Source organism: Rhamphochromis longiceps, linkage group LG12 (genome assembly GCF_057381845.1).
Source record: "Rhamphochromis longiceps isolate RC_006_pf linkage group LG12, R_longiceps_female_GT1.1, whole genome shotgun sequence".
Lineage (NCBI taxonomy): Eukaryota > Metazoa > Chordata > Actinopteri > Cichliformes > Cichlidae > Rhamphochromis > Rhamphochromis longiceps.
In genome coordinates this window covers 26559605-26578226 of record NC_140568.1, presented here as the reverse complement: position 1 = coordinate 26578226, position 18622 = coordinate 26559605, and the positions used below count along the sequence as shown (strand labels likewise).

Below are 18622 nucleotides of genomic sequence, written 5' to 3'. Positions count from 1 at the left end.
GGAGGCTAGTCAGATGAGAGTGGAGGTTTTTTTTGTTGTTGTTTTTTTTTCCCACCTGTCAGCCCCCGACCCCCAGTGCTCTCACCCCTCTCGGCAACAATACCCCTCACCCCATGTCCCCACCAATAACCCTCACCCGGCCCCCCTCACCCACCTCCCACCCACCCACTTTAAGCCAATGAGACAGGTGAACAATATCATTGAAGGAACTCTTTTTTGGACGTCAGAATCAATCTGGCACTGTGATGGTAGTGGTGCTGCTGTGGGGTATCTTTGACACCCCCTTCTTTCATGGGAACAAACTTCTCTCAGGGCAGCACAAGCAGACAATGTGCTGGGACAGCGTGACTTAGAGATCTGCCATACAGTATTACAAGTAATAACATGAACAGATAAGCTCCTGTCAAGAGAAGGATTATTGCATTCAGCCATGATAATAATGCTAATGTTTTAGATTTTTGGACTAAATCTAAAGGTCTGCTGGTTTCCATTCAGGCTTCCTTTGGTGTTCTGCAGGTATTTCTTTTTAAGAAAGCTGTCTGCAGCAAGCGGGAGCGTTCCTAATGACACTATGCAAGAAAGGCTAAATCCTTAGAGTCTGAGCTGAAAGAAGCGCCTAATTATTGAAAGCATTCCCCTCATCCTTGTGTTATTTGTAACTCTGTTTTTCCACATATATATGGAGAGAGAGGGGGGGGGGGAACAGTTTAGAAACAGAACTAGATACTTATAATTAAACAATAGATGGCACAATCTGACGCACAGTGGAAAGAAGGATTATGTAATGAATCCCTAAACTCGCTGTCAGATCAGGTGAATTGCTTTGCTACCTCAGAGCGCAACCAATTGTATTTTAATTAAGAGATGGTTCCTCATCTTGGTCTAGAGTGTCAGTGGTGCCTGAGACAGTGACCTCATCGGTGAGATGAGGAAGGGAGCAGCTGCTAGGACAATTTATGAACTTACAGGGAAAAGTTATCTCCCCTTTAAAGAGGGTTGCAGTTGAAACTTTCACATCCAGTAAAGAATAGCTCCACTAAATCACAATAATACTTCCTGTTAGCTTAGCACAGTTTTATCTCACAATGGCTCTTTTTCTCCCAAACCATCATTTAGCAAGACTTAGATGAGATGAGTAAGACCGCTTTTAGACCTGCATGCTGAATATCAAGCTACCAAATCTGTCTACCAACCCCTCTTAACATGAATCCCTTTGCTCATGAAAAGAAATGAAAACTGATATTTTACACCTTTTTGCTAAGAAGAATATATCTTGTTACCTCCAAACTCACTGAATTGATTATCTTAGCTTTTAGGTGACTGTGAGAAATAAAGGCCAGGCCTCAACACCACTCACAACACACAGGGTTACTTTAAAACTCCTTGTGATGAAGAGAACACACAGCAATGGTTACAGCATAAGAGAAAAGCCAAACCTGCATTCTGAAGCTGTATTATTGCTGCAGCCAGGTGCAGAAACTCAGTGAGGATCCAAAGTCAAACAAGGCCCCCCCTCCTACTGAAGTGAGACAAAAATAGTGTATCCTCCTGTGTCTGCTTGCATTGAAGTAATCAGCGAAAGACTGGCTTCTTGAAAGTTAGTTACCAAAGGTCAGGACTCTATAATGTAAATAGGAAAAAACACCCTTAGCTAGTTGCTCACTGGTGCAGCATGCTGTGGTAGTACTATGCTGGTGATGCTGTATGTGCACATATATGTTTCTCCACATCATGCTGAACCAGGCTCAGGCAAAGGGCTCTGTGGGCCGAGTAGTTAATCATTCATGTTGTGGTAGGTGGAGGGACAGAGAGATCTTATTCAGCGTTTACCTGGGTATCTACTGCTCTACTGAGTGTAACATAACAATACAGAAACAAGATCCAAGATCCAAACTACTCCATCTAAACTCCATTACATCACCACCAACAGTAAAAAAGGCCCCATTCTTCTAACTGGCACATTCCAGGTCTGGTTACTGATCTTTGATTAGGTGGGAACGTTTACAGACTAATCACCACTTCTTTAGTATTCATTATAACAATGTTACTCAGGGGAGCACCACTGCTACTGAGCTACCGCCTGAGCTGCTGGTGTTAATTGTGCTTTTGTAAAATTCTACTAGGCTGGTGCCCAAATGCAATTAACACACTTTATGCCTCAGTGAAAACAATTATCAGCACCTTTAATTAAAGACGATAGAATTCAAATGACTGCATTGTTTTGCCTGTGTTGGAGAGCTGAAAGACTTGAACTGACAGGAACTGAGTGACAACACAAACAACGGTAGGGCAACAATGAGCTGACCTGTGAGAACTTCAATTGGTAGTCATTTGTTTAAACCCAAAGGTCACCGGGTGGCATAAAAGTCAAATTACACTTCATCCAGTTGTTTTGGAGACTACCAAAACACAACATTACTTGTCTGTAATAAAATATTACATACACTACTTACATACGCATACACTATTATATATTGTACATATATTTATTAGTTTCAGGTTGGCCATTCTTGTATTTTGCTCGTTTGTGTTGTTGTGTTTGCACATCTCTGTTGCTTGTGGGGCTCGCACACAAGAATTTCACTCGCATGTGCTGTGCCAGTGTGCCTGCACATGTGATGTGACAATAAAAGTGATTTGATTTGATTTGATTTGAAATATTACCATCCAACCAAGGTTATTACGGTTAACTAAAATCAAATCTAAACTTAAACTAGATGTGGAAAAACACTTTGGTTAAATAAAATCAATAAAAAAGAAAAGAAAAGACCTTTGAACTGAAATGATTGTTTAAACTTAAAAAAACTAATTATTAACACATTTAAAACATGGAGGAAATATCCTTAGTTGTAGTGTACGTCAGTTTGGTAAAAAAAAAAAATAATCTTTTATCTAAATTTATTTTATATGGCTTTGATAGACATATTTATTGACACTTGAATGTCTGCTTTCAAAAATATCTGTTTTTATTGTAATGTTTATTGTATTGAAACTAAAATGAATTGAAAGCAAAAAGTTGAAATGAAATAAAATGAAGGCTATAAGGGCAAATTATATATTACAAAACTAGACTAACTCTGCATCTGACCACATTTGCTATCTCAAGAACACTGCAGCTACTCACCTGACTATAAATATAAATGGCACAATTGTACAAAAGAAACTGGATTAAGTTTTTCAATTATCACCTGGTGACAGTGGATAGGGAGAAAGTAATGGATAGCCACACTTAAAGGAAATTCTAATTCACTGTGAATACTAAGTAAATGAAATAGAATTGTCATGCCTTAAAGTAGTGGTTGCATATGTGGCCAGAGCAGGTGTGAATTATACCGGGTTTATCTCTGTAACCTAGTAACCAGTGTTAGAAAAACATGCCCCTTCCAAGGAAACACAGGTGTCCATTTTCTCTGCTGCGACGACCTAAATGTGATAAAAGCTCAGGTTTCACCACATTTATGAACTGATTAATGTTTGGAAAGCTTTCAGTCAGTCGGCTGTAATGTGTGACCAGTTGAGTGTTCAGCATATTGAATTATTCACTCTCCACCACAGAAAAGTTGTCAAGGTTACCTCTGCCGTCGCCCCACCTTTCCTCAGCCCAGCAATGCTTGTCCAATCTTAACAAGCTTTGTGCTACCCACTGGGCTCTGATTCAGCACGAGATGTGGCAAATCCAATTACACAGGAGTCAGAGAGGTTGATTTTCCCATTATAGATTCCATGCTGAGAATGAGAGCTGATGATAACACCACTGCTGCCCCCCTCTCTCTCTCCTCTTCTTCTTCTTCTTATTTTCTGTCCATTTCACTGTTCTCCTCTCTTTTTTCTTTCTCTCTCTGTCTTCCTATTCCTCTTTCCCCAAATACCTTCTTTCTTCCCCCATCCTTTTCTTTGGATTCCTCATTATTCCATAGTCCATTATTCTAATTTTTCAGAGCACCGTAACGAACACTGGGCCCCGTCATTACTTTAGTCCCAAAATTCTGGGTCAGTGAGGTTATTTCATACCCTGCATTGCATTTTCTCAAATTACTGTTTTTTGTCTCTCTTAAAAACCAAGCAGAATAGATAGCATCATTATAACTCTCTATTATCTATCTATTATAATTGTGACTTCTTATTCTTTACTCGTTTTTTATGCACCTGTAGATATCTAATTGCATTACACTTGACACATTACATGTTTCCACTTAGAAAGGTCACCACAAGGGCTGATTGCAATTCATAAAACTTGACTTATGGGTGTCTAACTGTTATCCACAGTGGTTACATCATGTACTGGCTGTGCAACATAAAAACTAAATAAAAGCTCTTTTGGAAATGAAGCTCTTTTGCACTCAATCAGCTATGAAAAACAAGAGGGCTTTTGCTCAATCTTTAGCCCTTTAGGAAATGAAAAAGGCTTGACCTCAACTCAGACCAGAGGCTTTGGGGGTGACACAGGTCACTAGAGGTCAATAAAAAAAGGTGATCCTCGAGGACAGCGGGACTCGGGCGGGGGATTCAGCAGTCTGTCCAGAGAGGTCACCTGCTGAGTAGAAGAGAAGAAGATGGTGTGATCTCAGCTGCAGGGGAATCTGTGATTGACCAGTATTCACCATTACTCTGTCAAACCACTGCAACTTTACCTTTCCTCTGTTCACGCCAAAAGAAACAGATGGTTGATATTAAAAACTTGGTAACACTTTATAATATGAGGATGTTAAACCCCTGTAATTAAATGGAATTTGATTATATTTTATTAGAAATTACAACAGAAATATGTTTATATACAAGTACTTACAGGCAAGTAAACTATTACAGGCAGGTAACAAGTCAGGTTTAGACTGACACTGTAAGTCATTTTAACTACTGCAGAATTTCTCTGTAATTTGGTGCTGGTATGCTATATTTTGGGGGTGCATGTCATAAAGTGGCTTAACCTTGCCTAACTTGCAGGTATTTCACAGGAAAGGAGACACAAATTATACTGTCAGTAATTTTAAATCTGTGTAATTTCCTGAAAATATAGCAGAAAAGCTTTATTATGAAGAGCATTTATTTTAAAACATTTTTATTTAATATTCATTATGAATTTTCTGTTATTCAATTGTCTTTTTTTGTTACATTGTACTTAAAATTACAGTTTAATTAGTGTCTCCTTTCCTGTAAAACACCTAGAAGATGGTCAAGGTTAAGCCACTCTATAACATGGCCTATAGTGTTCTAGTGTTAAATAACAGAGAAATTACGCACTATTTAAATTTACTTACAGTAAAATTATGTCTTTGTTTCCTGTAACCTGACTTGTTACCCCCTTATTTTAGTGTACCTACCTTTAACTATTTGAAAGTAAATATAATTACGTCATAATTTCAAATAAAATACATTGAACTCCATTTCATTATAGTGGAATTACAGCCTTAGCCACAAGCCGTATTATAGAGTCTAACCAAAAACTCATAGTATCTCGCATTGAAAATACTTCACTCACTAAACTATCATTAGTGAGTATTTAAAAAAAAAAACATCAGAAAAAGTGTCCACAAAGCCGAAAAAGTGTTTAGTGACTTTTACTTCAATGTTTTCATAGGTCATAATTTTAATACTTTCATATATATTGTTCTATGGTATAAAGTGCAACCATACATTGTCATGGTTTAAAAACTAATTCTACAATAGGTAGAATACCTTAAACTCTAAAAGACTGTCTTAAATGAGTGTGTTCTAGACCCTTAATCTTAATTAGAGTTTGTGTCTTCCATCTTCAGGCACTGACATCACACAGAAATCATCCAATAATTAGCTGGTATGATCATCTGCTTGAGAGAAAAATGCTTTTTTAATTGTGTACCTATTGTAAAAAATGAAATTTCTATAGTGGAAAATCAAGAGCCTTTCTGTCATTTCATTGTTCATCTAGTACTTATTTATTCTAGTGTAGGATAATTGGCTGTGTGGGATGGGGTTTTTTTTTATATGTAGCCAAAGCAGAAAATACAGTTATACATACAGTTTCACATTTTTCACCAGATTGAAGTCTTTGTCGGGCCATTTCTGGCCCCTGGGAGTTAAGTTTGACATCCCTGCATTAAGTGTCTGTTAAAGATAAAAAAAAATCGATTACAGGGATATTATCCAAGCTAATAGTTACGGGGTGATTGTGGGGGTATAGGTATGAGTGTAGTGCGCATGATGTGTAAAGAACATTCCCTCAATTTTCTCATCATTTGCTATATATGTGTATTTTATATAAGTTTTGTATAAAAGCACAATAACACAATAGTCAAGTTAGGCCTGTACTAGTACCACATGGAGATTAACCTCTGAGCAGTGAGTCTTGATTGGCTGAATCATTTCCTCCTGTCTCTTCGCCCTGTTTCCTCTCTCCACTGCGTTCTCAAACAAAGGCATAAAATGTCCCCAAAGGTCATCTTTAAAAACAAACAATTATTATTTTTTAATCTCTAACTGATGATCTTTGACAAGACAACTCACAGCTTGGCAACCTGGGCACTCCTGCTCCATTTAGGTGGAGGTTTTAGTGGGAAAACAAAGTGTTTGGCAGGACACTGATGTTGCTCTTTGGCTAAGTGTGGCTGACAGCCGCTTCCTCTGTATGGCCAGAGGGTCACTCTGGGTAACATGCTCTTCTGGGGGACACTCAGTCTCTGCCTGTGGAGGCGATTAGAGGGGTGAGCTGACCTCGTTCTCAGAGAGGCTGGTGTGTTTTGAGTAAACACTTGATGCAAGACAAAAACACTGGTTACAAACAAGGCCAACCTTCAGGCCGTGATCCCATTGTTTCCCCATTACTCCTGAACAGGCATGAGAGAGGAAAGCATTTACTCTGAGTCCCTGAGCTGCAGGGAGTCCTTGTGCAGTTAGCAGCACTGTGTCTGTATGTATCTCACAGAGCCAGGTCACAGCCTCCCAGGTGCCCACAGGTCACTGCCATTAGCTAAAAAGCCACATTTTACTAAAATCAGCATTAAAAGGCATGCACAGGTGAATGGGGAGGAATAGTAAAATGCCTTGTTTTTATACAGCAAACAGAAAACACAAGAAAAATACAACACCAGCTGAGGAACAGCTGAAATAAGTCAAAACCTTAAATGAAAAAAGAAATTCTGCACCTGAAATGGTAGAACCACAAACTTGAAAAGCAATACTGCCATAGCATGGGACGATGGGGATACTGCCAGGACGCTAAACGGTAAATTATCAGCACAACGGGGTATTAATATACTATAGACTACTGATACAAAAAGATACTGAGTGAAGTTGTTAAATAAATTGCATTACTAAGACTGATCAGTGTGTGGAACTAGATTAAAGAATAAGAAGTGGATTTAGGGGGGGGGGCGGGTGTACATGAAGTTAACCTAATGTCAGTTTAGAAACCACTAACGTTACCAGCCAAGGCTTTATCTGCAGAGCTCAGAAAATCACTTCCTGAACACCAGGCTCTGCAGAGCTGCGTAAACACTAATAATATAACGAACATAAAATGTGTCTCCATAGTGAAGACATAACCCTGCTTGCTTAGCAAACTTAAACAAAAGCATAAAATCTTCACGTCCGAGAATTTCTTTGGCATTTTTGGTGAAATGAAAACACTGAAATTATTAACTGGCTGTCACACTTCCAGAGGTGATGAGGTGTTTGTGTTGTATAATCCAACAGCCGCTGCTGGCAGCGCTCTTGGACGCTGATTCCAAAGGTCAAACTATAATCTAGTGTCAGTTTTTAAGCATCACCACACCAACAACACTAACCTGGTAGTATTCACACAGTTTGAGCACACCTTGCTCTGTGGACGTCCCCCTGGTTCCACATAATAAACCCACGGGCTTTAGGACCTACAAGGTCTGCCCTGTGAGGACGGTCTTGTTTTTGTCCGTTACGTTCATGCATGTAATCATTGATTGTGCCTATTGTGACAGGCAGATTTACCATCTGTAGAGTCCCATGGGGCTGATAGGCCTACTGCTGTCTCCCTGCAGACTTTAAGGAATTCCCCTTTAATTTCCTGCAGAAGTTTAATCTCAGCCTGGTTTCAAATGTGATCCTGGTATAAAGAACCATACCTGACAGAGAAAGAGTTAAGAAGTTAGAAAAAGTCATAAATATTTTCTCATAATATGCAAAGTTATACAGTTTTCAGCTTTTTTTGTTTGTGTGTTTGTTTTTTTTATTAATTGTATTTTCCATTATTCCATTACAGAATTGTGCATGCCGCAGTTTTTTTGTGTGCTGGGGGTTGTGCTTTTTTTTTTTTTTTTACACTTGGTCTCCAGACAAGTGTAAGCGTTTGCCGCCTCCTGCTGCAGCCCCTGTCCTCCCTACCCGCCTCCCCGGGTCTTTTTCCCACTGCCGAGGGGAGCGGGACGCGGCCACAGCAGCGGGAAGCAAATTATCTACAAGTACATCCCTTAAAAAAAAAAAAAAAAAAAAAAAAAAAAAGTTGACACTCACATACACAGATACCACCACAAGCAGCCACTCACAACGTCTTAAGACCCGCACGAAGGAGTTACTGGGAATGACCTCGCAGGAGGACAGGTGGAGCAAAATGGATCGTTGATGATTTCATTTTTATTTTTTTTATTTTTTTGTTTTCAGTTGGTTTTATTTTGCTCAGCTGGAATCAAAAATACTTTCAAACACTAACTGAACAGGTTTCAGGCCTGAACTTGTGTGTTTTGTTTTACTGAGACGCTCTTAGCGCACCTGTGTACCCCTGGACAAAAAAGTGCACAGGGGCTCGTCTGTTCAATAATCATTCAATGAGAAGACTGCGGTGTATGGATCGAGTATGGCCTGACTTTTGACGCAACAAACGTGTGTTTGACTACTGGATGTATTAAGGAGCGCACCACGAGCGCACAAAATCCACAGAAACAGAAAATAAACTCTCCACGTTGCTACTTAAGCACTTGCTGCTGAAAGTGTGAATGTTACAAGGGTTTACGAGAGACACTGCATTAACAACAGCTGTCAAACTCATGGGATCCTGCCCCCTGCACCAGTGGGAGCGCCGCTGAGGTCTCCACTGCGCATGTCAGAGCGCTGGACAGCTCCAGAGAGGGAAATTTAAAAACGGTTTTTCGAGAATCAAGTGCAATACAGTACAGCGGCTCAGCAGCGGCTCTCACATTCTTCAGTATCAACCAAAAACAGGTGATTGTTTTCCTGATTTCTCTCTTTCAGCAACACAGTCTTTGTCGGGTTGTTAGTTGTGTGAAGCCAGCTGTCATGTAAACGATTTTTAGTGTGTAACTGTAATTTCTATAGCTGGATTTATAATTAGCCACTCAAATCTAGACTGAAACTAACATTTGTACTGTGCACTTAGTAAAGCACACGGTACAAAAGCACAGTGGGCTTTTTCTTTTAATTAAAAAAATATATAAACAGCTTAATCTACATATTTTTGACTCTGTAATCTAATTACTGAGAAACACTAAACTGAGCTTCAGATGCATGCAGGTGACCAACGCTAATTTTATGCTTTCGTTTATTATTATATTAGCTGCTTATCAAACCTCTAATCAACCTTCAAAACATGGAGCAACTTTCTATTTTCTACAATTGCACGTGCTCATGTTCATTTACTTGTATTTTAAGCAATATTATCTATATTAAAAATGTTATTTCTGTATAGCTTGTTTATTGACACTTGTTTATTGAAGATTCACTAAATCACAAACTGAAGTGCATGCTGTTTTTGTTTAGCGTATTTTACTGCAGAGATACTACATATCCCAGGAAATGATAGAAGGAGGAATAACTTCCAGGATGTCAGGAATAACTGAGAATGCTGGACATCATCCGTCTCCACAGGATTACAGGTAGGACAAAACCATTTTCAGCCATATTAGAACAAGAGTTTGCAAAATTTTAGCCTTAAATAATGTGGGGTTTTTTTCTTATTATATAAAACACTACGAGAGTAATAGATCAAATCCATATTTTTCTGACTTTATGATTTTGAAATGGTTGTGCAGCAAACTTTGTAGTCCACTGTGTTTAATCTAATGGTAGATGGACAGCTCTTTTTGTGCATGGGGGGTTGCATGAAGAAGGAGAGAGGGACAAAATCCCAAAGAATAAATGATTTTCAGTCTGAATGGATCTGTCAGAAACCATCAGCTCTGTTTACACTCCCGCTGTCGGCGCACGGAGAGCCTGAATCTCTTGGTTTGCCAGCTCAGGGGGAGATGGGGCGCTCTGGGTCACCAGTGTGCACAAGTGGCTCCCAATTAGAAAAGGAGGGATGGGGGAGGAAGGAAAGGAGGGGGGGAGGCACAGTGTTGATGTTGAATTTCTGCAAAGACATGGATGATAGATGGAAACACCAGCTCAACATGTTTTGCATCAGCGAGCATTTTCTATGCTTGACTAGTGAGGAAAGAAGGGAAGTGGGATTGTCCTAAGTGTGTCATCTATTCTTTGTTTTTTATCAGTAGTTGTTCTCCACAGATGATGGATGATTGCAGGAAATTTTTTTTCTTCAAGCAAAAGTGTAATAGGCCAGCTCTGGAAAACCTACAAAATTGCTGATGCATCTTTTGTTGCTTCTGAAATTGTACTTGAAGATTTGTTTTTCAGCCTTCAACAAAAAAAACAAACAAAAGGGACAAAGAAAGGTTAACTAGCTTCAACCTTTGTGGATGTGGATGCAAGGTGTTTGACAACGTGCGCTGCTGATTCTTGGCCGTAATGATGTCACTCATTCAGATGGCCGATATAGAACCCTGACCTCAAACTACACTTGCAGCCCCCCTTTGGCCTGAGGCTCCGTTGATTTCCCCGATAAGGGCTGGGGGGTGATGGAGGGGGTTGGGGGGCTGTGGGGATAGAGGCTGGAAAGGGACAGGGAAGCAGATGGCATCCTATTTGTCCCTCTTATGTGAGGGCTGTCATTCCAACAGATTAATGCAAGGGCGGGTAAAGAAAAGAAATGACAGAGACAATCAAGGAAGGGTCTGGAGAAGACAATGGAGCCACGTGCCACTGGGCAGATTTGTCGTTTAGGACACAATAGGTGATCATTTTTCAATAGACAAGGCCAACTGTTGCAGGCAACATGTGCTGCTGTCCCATGTTTGAAACGATCTCTTGCGTTGTTTACTTATGATTCAGCCAATGGCTAAGGCGAGACCGTGGTCACCTGACACAGGGTTGATTTTTTTTATTAGGAGATTTGGTGTGTGTCAATGGAGGGATTGGGGGGGGGCGGGGGGGGGGGGGGGGGGTTCCTGCACTGTCCACAGACACACAAAGTAACTGAATAGCATGTGTTGTCATAGCGACCCCAATTACTGAACCTTTGCACAGTAAGTGTGTGTGCAGAGAAGACTGGAGAGGATTCAAGAGGATTCCTCTCTTTTCTTTCCTTCTCTTTAGGGCTCGCCATAATAAAAGACACAATAACTGAAAGTTGATTGATACTGGTAGTGCTCTGGGCAAACAGAAAGCCTGAATTAATCCAGTTTCTAAGTTTAAATGTATTAAATGATTGACTGAAAACTGTTCTTTGATGAAAAGTAATGTGTATGAAATGATTTTTTTTGTTTGTTTGTTTGTTTGTTTGTTTGTTTTGTAAATTTGCATAGCAGAAGAATCCAGAATTAAAAGGCGAGAGGGAAACAAAGATCATTGCGCCACTCGAGCAAAACAACAAAACCAAAAAATCCACGATAATGTAAACAGATGATTTGCTGTGAATGAAAAGCATATTTAAGTCCCTCTTTGTTGATTAAAACTGTCACTGTTAAATAACACTTGTAGGTAATCTTCTTATGGTAAATCCTCAATGGTTAATACGCACTCACCGAGCAGCTTTCATCCCCACATGTACCCCACATTCAGACTCATTATAGAGGTTTTGTCTGAAGGACAGGATGTTGCATCGAGTGTTTAGATTTAAATTCCACTTGTGGTCTGTGTGTGTCTGGGCTGACAGCCGTGTTAACCCTGCAAACCTCCCCCTCTTCCCTCCCCTCCTGAAGGCTTCTGACCACGGACCCCTCCCAACTGAGGGAGGAGGACCTCCCTGGGGACCTGCAGTCTCTGTCATGGCTCACCTCTGTGGATGTGCCCCGGCTGCAGCAGATGGCTGATAGCAGAGGCCACAGCAATGGGCCCTCCCAGGGCAGCTTGCTGGAGCAACAGACAGGTAAGGTGACAGGGAGGGGACAGTGCAACATTCAAAATCTGATAAAACTCTCTGATTGGATAGATCAGGGCTACTGGATTCTTCTGGTTCGTTGTTTTCTTTGCAAAAGTTATAGAGGACCCCCTCAAAAGATCAAGGTTGCTTTGGTGCCACTGGGGATTGCCCATCTATAAATCTACAATCACAGAAATAGTTAATCTTAGAGATTACAATGTTTTGATACCTATGGTGATCAGGTCTAAACTCTCAGTTTTTCCTCAGCCCTGTATAAACTTGTTGACTAAACAAGACCAGCCACTATGTCAAAGTAAAGTTATTGTTTTTTTCTGTAAAGGCCTATAAATGACATATGTAGCACTAAATTCTGTTTTAAAGCCCCCTGTTAGGCTCATATTCTGGAAACTGACTCGAGTAGTTTTGCATGGTTCATATTTCAGCTGATATCTGATTTAGACTTGATCTCTTCTTCAAGAGATCAAGTCCAGTTTCTCCTTATTGGCTGCCCCTTGCCTGCTTCTACAAACAGAACCCAGTGCTTGTAAGCCCAGCCTCCTTCTCTACCATATAAGGATAAAATCCAATCAGCTCCACACCAGGGTCCAGATTAAAGTAGCCTGAGGTCTTCATGTAAAACTTTGGTCTTTTTAAAAAAAACAAAAAACAAAAACAAAACATCCACCAGAGAAAAGTTCACCAACTTCCTTTTATAATGTCAGTGTAAAGAAAAATCAGAGCTTTGCTTCTGAACACTTATCTTGATATGTGAGCTTCATGTGTATGGTATAAATACTACTGAGCTTCATTTTACCATCACTGGTTACAGAAAATGTCTTCCAAATAATTCATGAGCACAACATCTGCATGAAAAACAGGGAACTCTGACATCTGTTTGTCATTACAGCTCAGATGAACAACATGACTATGACCACAAGTCAGGGCTCCATGCTCCACCTCCAGAGCAATATGCAGCACAGCCCTCTGGGAATCAGTATCATCAACACCCACAGTGGAAATGTAAGTTTTCACGGGACAGTAAGAAAGTGTATTTTATGTTAGACAGTGCTTACTTTAATATAAAATGACCTGTCTCTATGTTTATTTCCCAGATGTCTCCGTTCTCAATGAATGGGCTGCCTTCTCCAGGATACCAGTGCCCTACCTCAGTCTACCAACCCACATCCCAGCAGGTGTACTCTTTAAGCCAAACTGGACAGCAGGTATTATACGTTAAGCTAATGAAAATACTTGTTTTTATGGTTAAAAAAAGGTCATCAGATCCTCAGTATTCACACCTCTCTCTCTCAGTGTACAACTGGTGGACTCTATAGCAATGTCTCATTCAACAACCAAAGTCTATTCACACAACCTCGCCTGGCTCCACAAGAACAGGAGCTGCAGCCGAAGTCTTTCCCCAAGCCAATCTACTCTTACAGGTCAGTGCTCAAAACCTTACTTAAAATAAAAATATTCACAACTAAACATTTTTAGCTGTTGGCACAAAATTTATGACTTATGAATCGCAAAGTGTGCAAGTGTCCATATTTCTACCTCAGTTCGCTTGGAAACGTGTTTTTGTCCCCTCCCTCAGCTGTTTGATTGCCATGGCTCTGAAGAACAGCAAAACTGGCAGCCTCCCAGTCAGTGAGATCTATAGCTTTATGAAGGAACACTTCCCTTATTTCAAGGTACAGTACTCTGAATGTTATCAAATAAGGCTAAAACTAGAACTTGCCTGTAAATAAGAAGCGGCTCTACCTCTGCTTGCAGACTGCACCTGATGGATGGAAGAATTCAGTCAGACACAACCTCTCCTTAAACAAATGCTTCGAAAAGGTGGAGAACAAGACGAGCAGCTCATCCCGTAAGGGCTGCTTATGGGCATTGAACCCCGCCAAAATTGACAAGATGGAAGAAGAGATGCAGAAGTGGAAACGCAAGGACCTCCCAGCCATTCGGCGCAGCATGGCTAACCCTGGTCAGAAATGTATTTTGTTAAATATAAAAGACCAAACAGTTAATGAGGCAACAGGTCTGTCACAAATCTGACCAGGCCACACTTTTGCTTGACCTGACAGCCTGTCTTTGTCCTTACAGATGAGCTGGACAAGCTGATCACAGATCGTCCAGAGAACTGCAGACGAAAGCCTTTAGAGCCAGGCATGACCCGGCTGAACAGCTGTCCAAATGCCCTCCCACTGCCAGTCCCAGCCCAAATGCAACCTCAACCTATAGTCACGCTGTCCCTGCCGTGTTTACCCATGCACCAGCACCACCAGCTTCAGGCCCAGCTTCAGGCTCAGGCTCGACTGGCCCCCGTGTCCCCTGCCCCAGCCCAGACTCCCCCTCTCCACACAGTCCCCGACCTGTCCCACAGTCCGCTCACCCAACAGCCCAGCAAACCCCCTGATGATTTCTACAACATGCAAGGGGACGCTCACACAGAGGTGGACGCTCTGGACCCGAGCATCATGGACTTTGCCCTGCAAGGTAACAACTTCTTCTAAAATTAAGGCTTGGTATTTGTTTATGGTGTCATTACATGCTTACACCAACCTCTCCATCCATGTGCTCAGGTAATCTGTGGGAAGAAATGAAGGACGACAGCTTTAACCTGGATGCTTTAGGCACCTTCAGTAACTCGCCTCTCCGACTATCAGACTGTGACTTGGGAACAGCCAATCTCCCTCCCGTCTCCAGTGGCGCAAACCTGTCGCTGTCAGACGTGCAGGTGACGGGGCTCTACACCTCCTACGCTTCCCAAGATGCCCTGTCTTCCCAGTACATGGGAGCACCATCTAACAGCAAGCCTATTGCCCTGCTCTGAACCAGCCAAACTGTTTCTAATAGATTCCACTGTCTGGATACTTTTAAAGGAGGCCTGAAATCAAAGTCTAAATGTTGGTTTCTTCTGTCCGACTGAAAGTATCACAGCTGGAGAACCACCTGGAGTCCGCAGAAAAACTCACTGAGAAGTGAAAAAGAGACGACTGTAAGAAAGACAAAGCAAGACTGCAAGTATCTGGTTTTGCCAAGCAAAGACTGAAAGCCTGTATGAGAACACGAGTGTTAGTACACACCAGTTTTTCTACTGTTCACACTGCATTTTAAAGCCTTTCCATAAATGTAGCTCCCTTACTCTTGCCTGTTGTATTGTGCTAGACATTTTTGCTGTGATGTTTTATTTATATTTATAAAAAGGACAGCTGGAGAAAGTAATGACTCTATCAATGTTTTTGCTGTATATATTTGAATGTTTCAAATTGCTATCAACACAGAAAAGCTTTCTGACTTCATTCCCAAATGTGAAGGTCTGCCAACACTTCCTGTTCACACATTATCATTTTACACATGGATTAACATTTCTGAAGGTCTGGTACATCTTACGTTCACTAACTTGATCATAATAAAAGTCAAATGGGTAAATAAAAGAAGCTTCTTCATATTTAAATACATCAATGATATTTATTAAAGTACAGCCTTTGGTAAAATACAAGTCATACAGTCATAGCAAAAATCGTTTATATACATTCAAATGAAACGTCACGGCTTGTGTTTCTGGTGTTTTAGTCACAGGTAAGGCTTTTATGACCTTTTTGGCAATTACCATCTATTTTTCACAAAACCTGAGTTTTACAAATGAGGTGCTGAGTACACAGTGTCACACCATCGTTCATAATACTGTGCAAATCCACCCAAACATACCACAAACAGACTAGATGGACTGAAGTCAAACGTCAGGAGTAAAATCATAACCTGCTTGATAAAATAAGCTATTTTAATATTTAATATTCTTGATCGCAATAATAGTCAAACTTTTATTTATTGACTCAAAGTACAAGTAAGACAGAACTGACGGTTAACGGTGTTTTCTTTTGGTTTTATTTGAATAATTATCAAATTACTAACAGGCAGTTTAAAGCTTATTTTTAGACGGATTACATTCAAAAGTGAAAGCTCATTCCTGGTGTAATATCTTTAACAACGATAACTAGCACCGACATATTAAGTCTTCCATTTCATGAAGTCTGAATAACTTCAGGCTCATTAGACTGGAAATAGTCGAGTAAGGCAAATTCAACACTTAAACTTGTGCAGAAATACAGCAAAGTGAAATGTGCATCACAGTGATAGCCTGGGGGCTGGGAAACTGTGTTCCTGGACTGAGTGAGTGAGTGCATAAATGAACAATGTGAAAAACTAACATTTTCAAACGGGAAGGCACTCAGTAGAACAAAAGTTTAGGACACGCTCTCCTTGTGCACTATTTTTTTTTTTAAATACCTGAACTGTAATCTTAAACGCAAGATTCACCGAGTTTTGTTTTAGTTCATCCCGATAAGGCATCATATGTTAACTATCGCTGGTGCTGTCCATAGTCGCCAGTAGATGTGACAGCTTGGCCCTCTGAGACGGAGTGATGATGTGGCTCATTTGGATGATGCAGTCCATGGCTACGTCAGGGTTGGCCTGGACCAGACTAGACACAAGGGGAAGTTGTCTTTTAAACATGTTCTCACACTGATGACTACAAGAAATGACAATAAAGCTTGTCTAAGAGAGTTCAGGCTGTGTGACTAATACTAATGTGTAATAGTAGTGTATATAGTATGTATGTATGTAGTAGTGTACCAAACTATAGTTGCATGTGGCTGGAGAAAATATTGTTTTCAGTGGCATCAATTATAATCAAGAAGGTCGGTTTGATCGTCTATCACCACCATCACTCCACAGGTATTAAATTACTTTGCCAAACCCAGAATGTAAGCGAGGCTTTCACAGAGTTTCCGGAAAAATACTGGGAACTGATTCAGGTTCCCTTAAAAATAATGCAACTCTGCAGGTAATTTTACTCAAACATGATCAAATGTGATAAGTCATTCTGACCAAAACACTTAATTATGTACACAGTCCAGCTCCTTTTATGAATTTATTGAGATGTAATAAACGAATGTTCTGTGTGTGTCTCCATACCTGCAAATGTGTTTCAAAGTGTTTTCTCTTTTCAAGTATTTGATGTTCTCTCGAACAGCTGACCTGATGCCATCCTCTTGGGACAAATGCCTCTCAAGCCACTCAACTACTGCTTGATTATTATCCCAAAGGTAAGCCTGAAAAAGCATGAGAACATGTCTTTAAACCTATGAACAGTGATGCATGGAATATATAATGACTTGCTCATGATCTGTGATCCACAGCCAAAAAAAAAAACTTTACTAGGCATGACTCGGATGAGCAGTAAATAAGTCTCATAATTTCAGTTTGATGATTTAAAATCTTTGACAATTCAAAAATGTTAATGTAAATAAAGTAACCTACTCTCTAATACCTGCATTTTTCAAGAAAAACAAAACAAAAAAACAAACCAAAAAAAAACCCCCCAAACAGAGCAAATTGAATTTTGTGCAGCAACTGCTGTTCTCACATACCTTCACTGTTCCCTCGGTTTCAACAAACCAGCGACGCAGCATGGACTGCATGTGCCCGTCGCTGAGATCCTTGTTGGCTTGTAGAATCTCACTCTTTACCACCTGCTCCAACAGGAGGCGACGTAGGCGCCAGTAGAAGAAGCTGCGAGCATTCTTCCAGTCCAAAATATCCTGTTAAGAGGATCAAAAGGGAGCAGTAGCATAAGTTTGAAAAGCTTGGATTCCATTGTAATTCCTGGTCTCTCTCTCACACTCACACACACACACACACACACGATACCAAATTGTTCATGAAGTGCACACTCACATTAATGACCCCCTTCTCTTGCATCCGGCCTGGGGTGTCATGGAGATCAACAAACTGCACTGCCACCTGGTGGTAGATGGGCAACAGGAACTCCTCCCTCGCTTTGAGTTTTGCCTCCAACTCTTTGCACTCTTTGTCAGACAGGTCTGGGGAAGCTTTTAAACAGAAGAGCTCTGAGTCAGCTCTCTTTAACGTTGTAATGGAAAAAAAAGTTCAAATATTTAGATTTGAGACAGAAAGAGGCTTTACCGAGTTGCTCAGCCAGACTAGCATAGACCGAATCCAGCCTTTTCATGGTTTTCAGGAGGTCTTTCCTTCTGTATTTGATCTCCACTGTACCCTCAGCCTCCAACACGCCCCCTCTGAATAGAAAAAGCATACCCAGAAGCATAAACATCAAAATTACCTTCAAAATATATCCATTTCTAAGATTTGAAGCGTTACTTTTCTTCATGTACCTGCTCTCTCTGTCAGCATAGAGCTCCATACACAGTGGGTTGATAGTAGGGTCTATCACCACCCAGGAACCCCCTCTCAGTTCAGCCTGTGGTGGGATGTACACCAGCACTGGTTGGCGGAAATCACGCAGAGCATCAACAATGTAGGCCCCAAACTTTAATATCTGGTCATACATGTCTGGAGAAAGGAAGACTTGATTAACACAACAGCGTTTGATAGTCCAGAATGCAAATATTTTCGCAGTTACACAGCTCTTTTTTTAAA

At 40.7% G+C, this 18622-nt stretch overlaps 2 protein-coding genes across 5 annotated transcripts in view; one reads left to right on the top strand and one right to left on the bottom strand.

Annotated features, from left to right (window-relative positions):
• Window positions 1–8461: 8461 nt before the first annotated feature.
• On the top strand, window positions 8462–15020 carry foxn4 (forkhead box N4). The gene is made up of 10 exons (XM_085425449.1): window positions 8462–9165; window positions 9721–9836; window positions 12000–12166; window positions 13068–13180; window positions 13273–13383; window positions 13472–13599; window positions 13755–13851; window positions 13934–14141; window positions 14261–14653; window positions 14740–15020. Exons 2-10 carry the CDS (start codon window positions 9757–9759, stop codon window positions 14988–14990), a joined length of 1548 nt encoding a protein of 515 aa, XP_085281575.1. The 5' UTR covers window positions 8462–9165; window positions 9721–9756; the 3' UTR covers window positions 14991–15020.
• Window positions 15021–15611: 591 nt separating this feature from the next.
• The window catches only part of acacb (acetyl-CoA carboxylase beta), a 28541-nt gene continuing 25530 nt past the window's right edge, over window positions 15612–18622 (bottom strand). For all 4 annotated transcript variants that reach the window (XM_085425444.1, XM_085425445.1, XM_085425447.1 and 1 more), the window contains 6 exons: window positions 18358–18535; window positions 18149–18261; window positions 17900–18054; window positions 17593–17763; window positions 17138–17274; window positions 15612–16643 (listed from right to left, as the gene is read on the bottom strand). In XM_085425444.1, the coding sequence (XP_085281570.1) occupies window positions 16517–16643; window positions 17138–17274; window positions 17593–17763; window positions 17900–18054; window positions 18149–18261; window positions 18358–18535 (881 nt within the window). In that variant the 3' untranslated portion in view covers window positions 15612–16516. The remainder of the gene's footprint in view (window positions 16644–17137; window positions 17275–17592; window positions 17764–17899; window positions 18055–18148; window positions 18262–18357; window positions 18536–18622) is intronic.

What these genes read in the sequence shown, in the direction of transcription:
- foxn4 (XM_085425449.1), top strand. Translation starts at nt 9,757, where the DNA reads ATGATAGAAGGAGGAATAACTTCCAGGATGTCAGGAATAACTGAGAAT. An exon ending in TCAACACCCACAGTGGAAAT is followed by an intron (nt 13,181 to 13,272) that starts GTAAGTTTTCAC and finishes TTTATTTCCCAG; the next exon opens with ATGTCTCCGTTCTCAATGAA. An exon ending in CATGGACTTTGCCCTGCAAG is followed by an intron (nt 14,654 to 14,739) that starts GTAACAACTTCT and finishes CCATGTGCTCAG; the next exon opens with GTAATCTGTGGGAAGAAATG.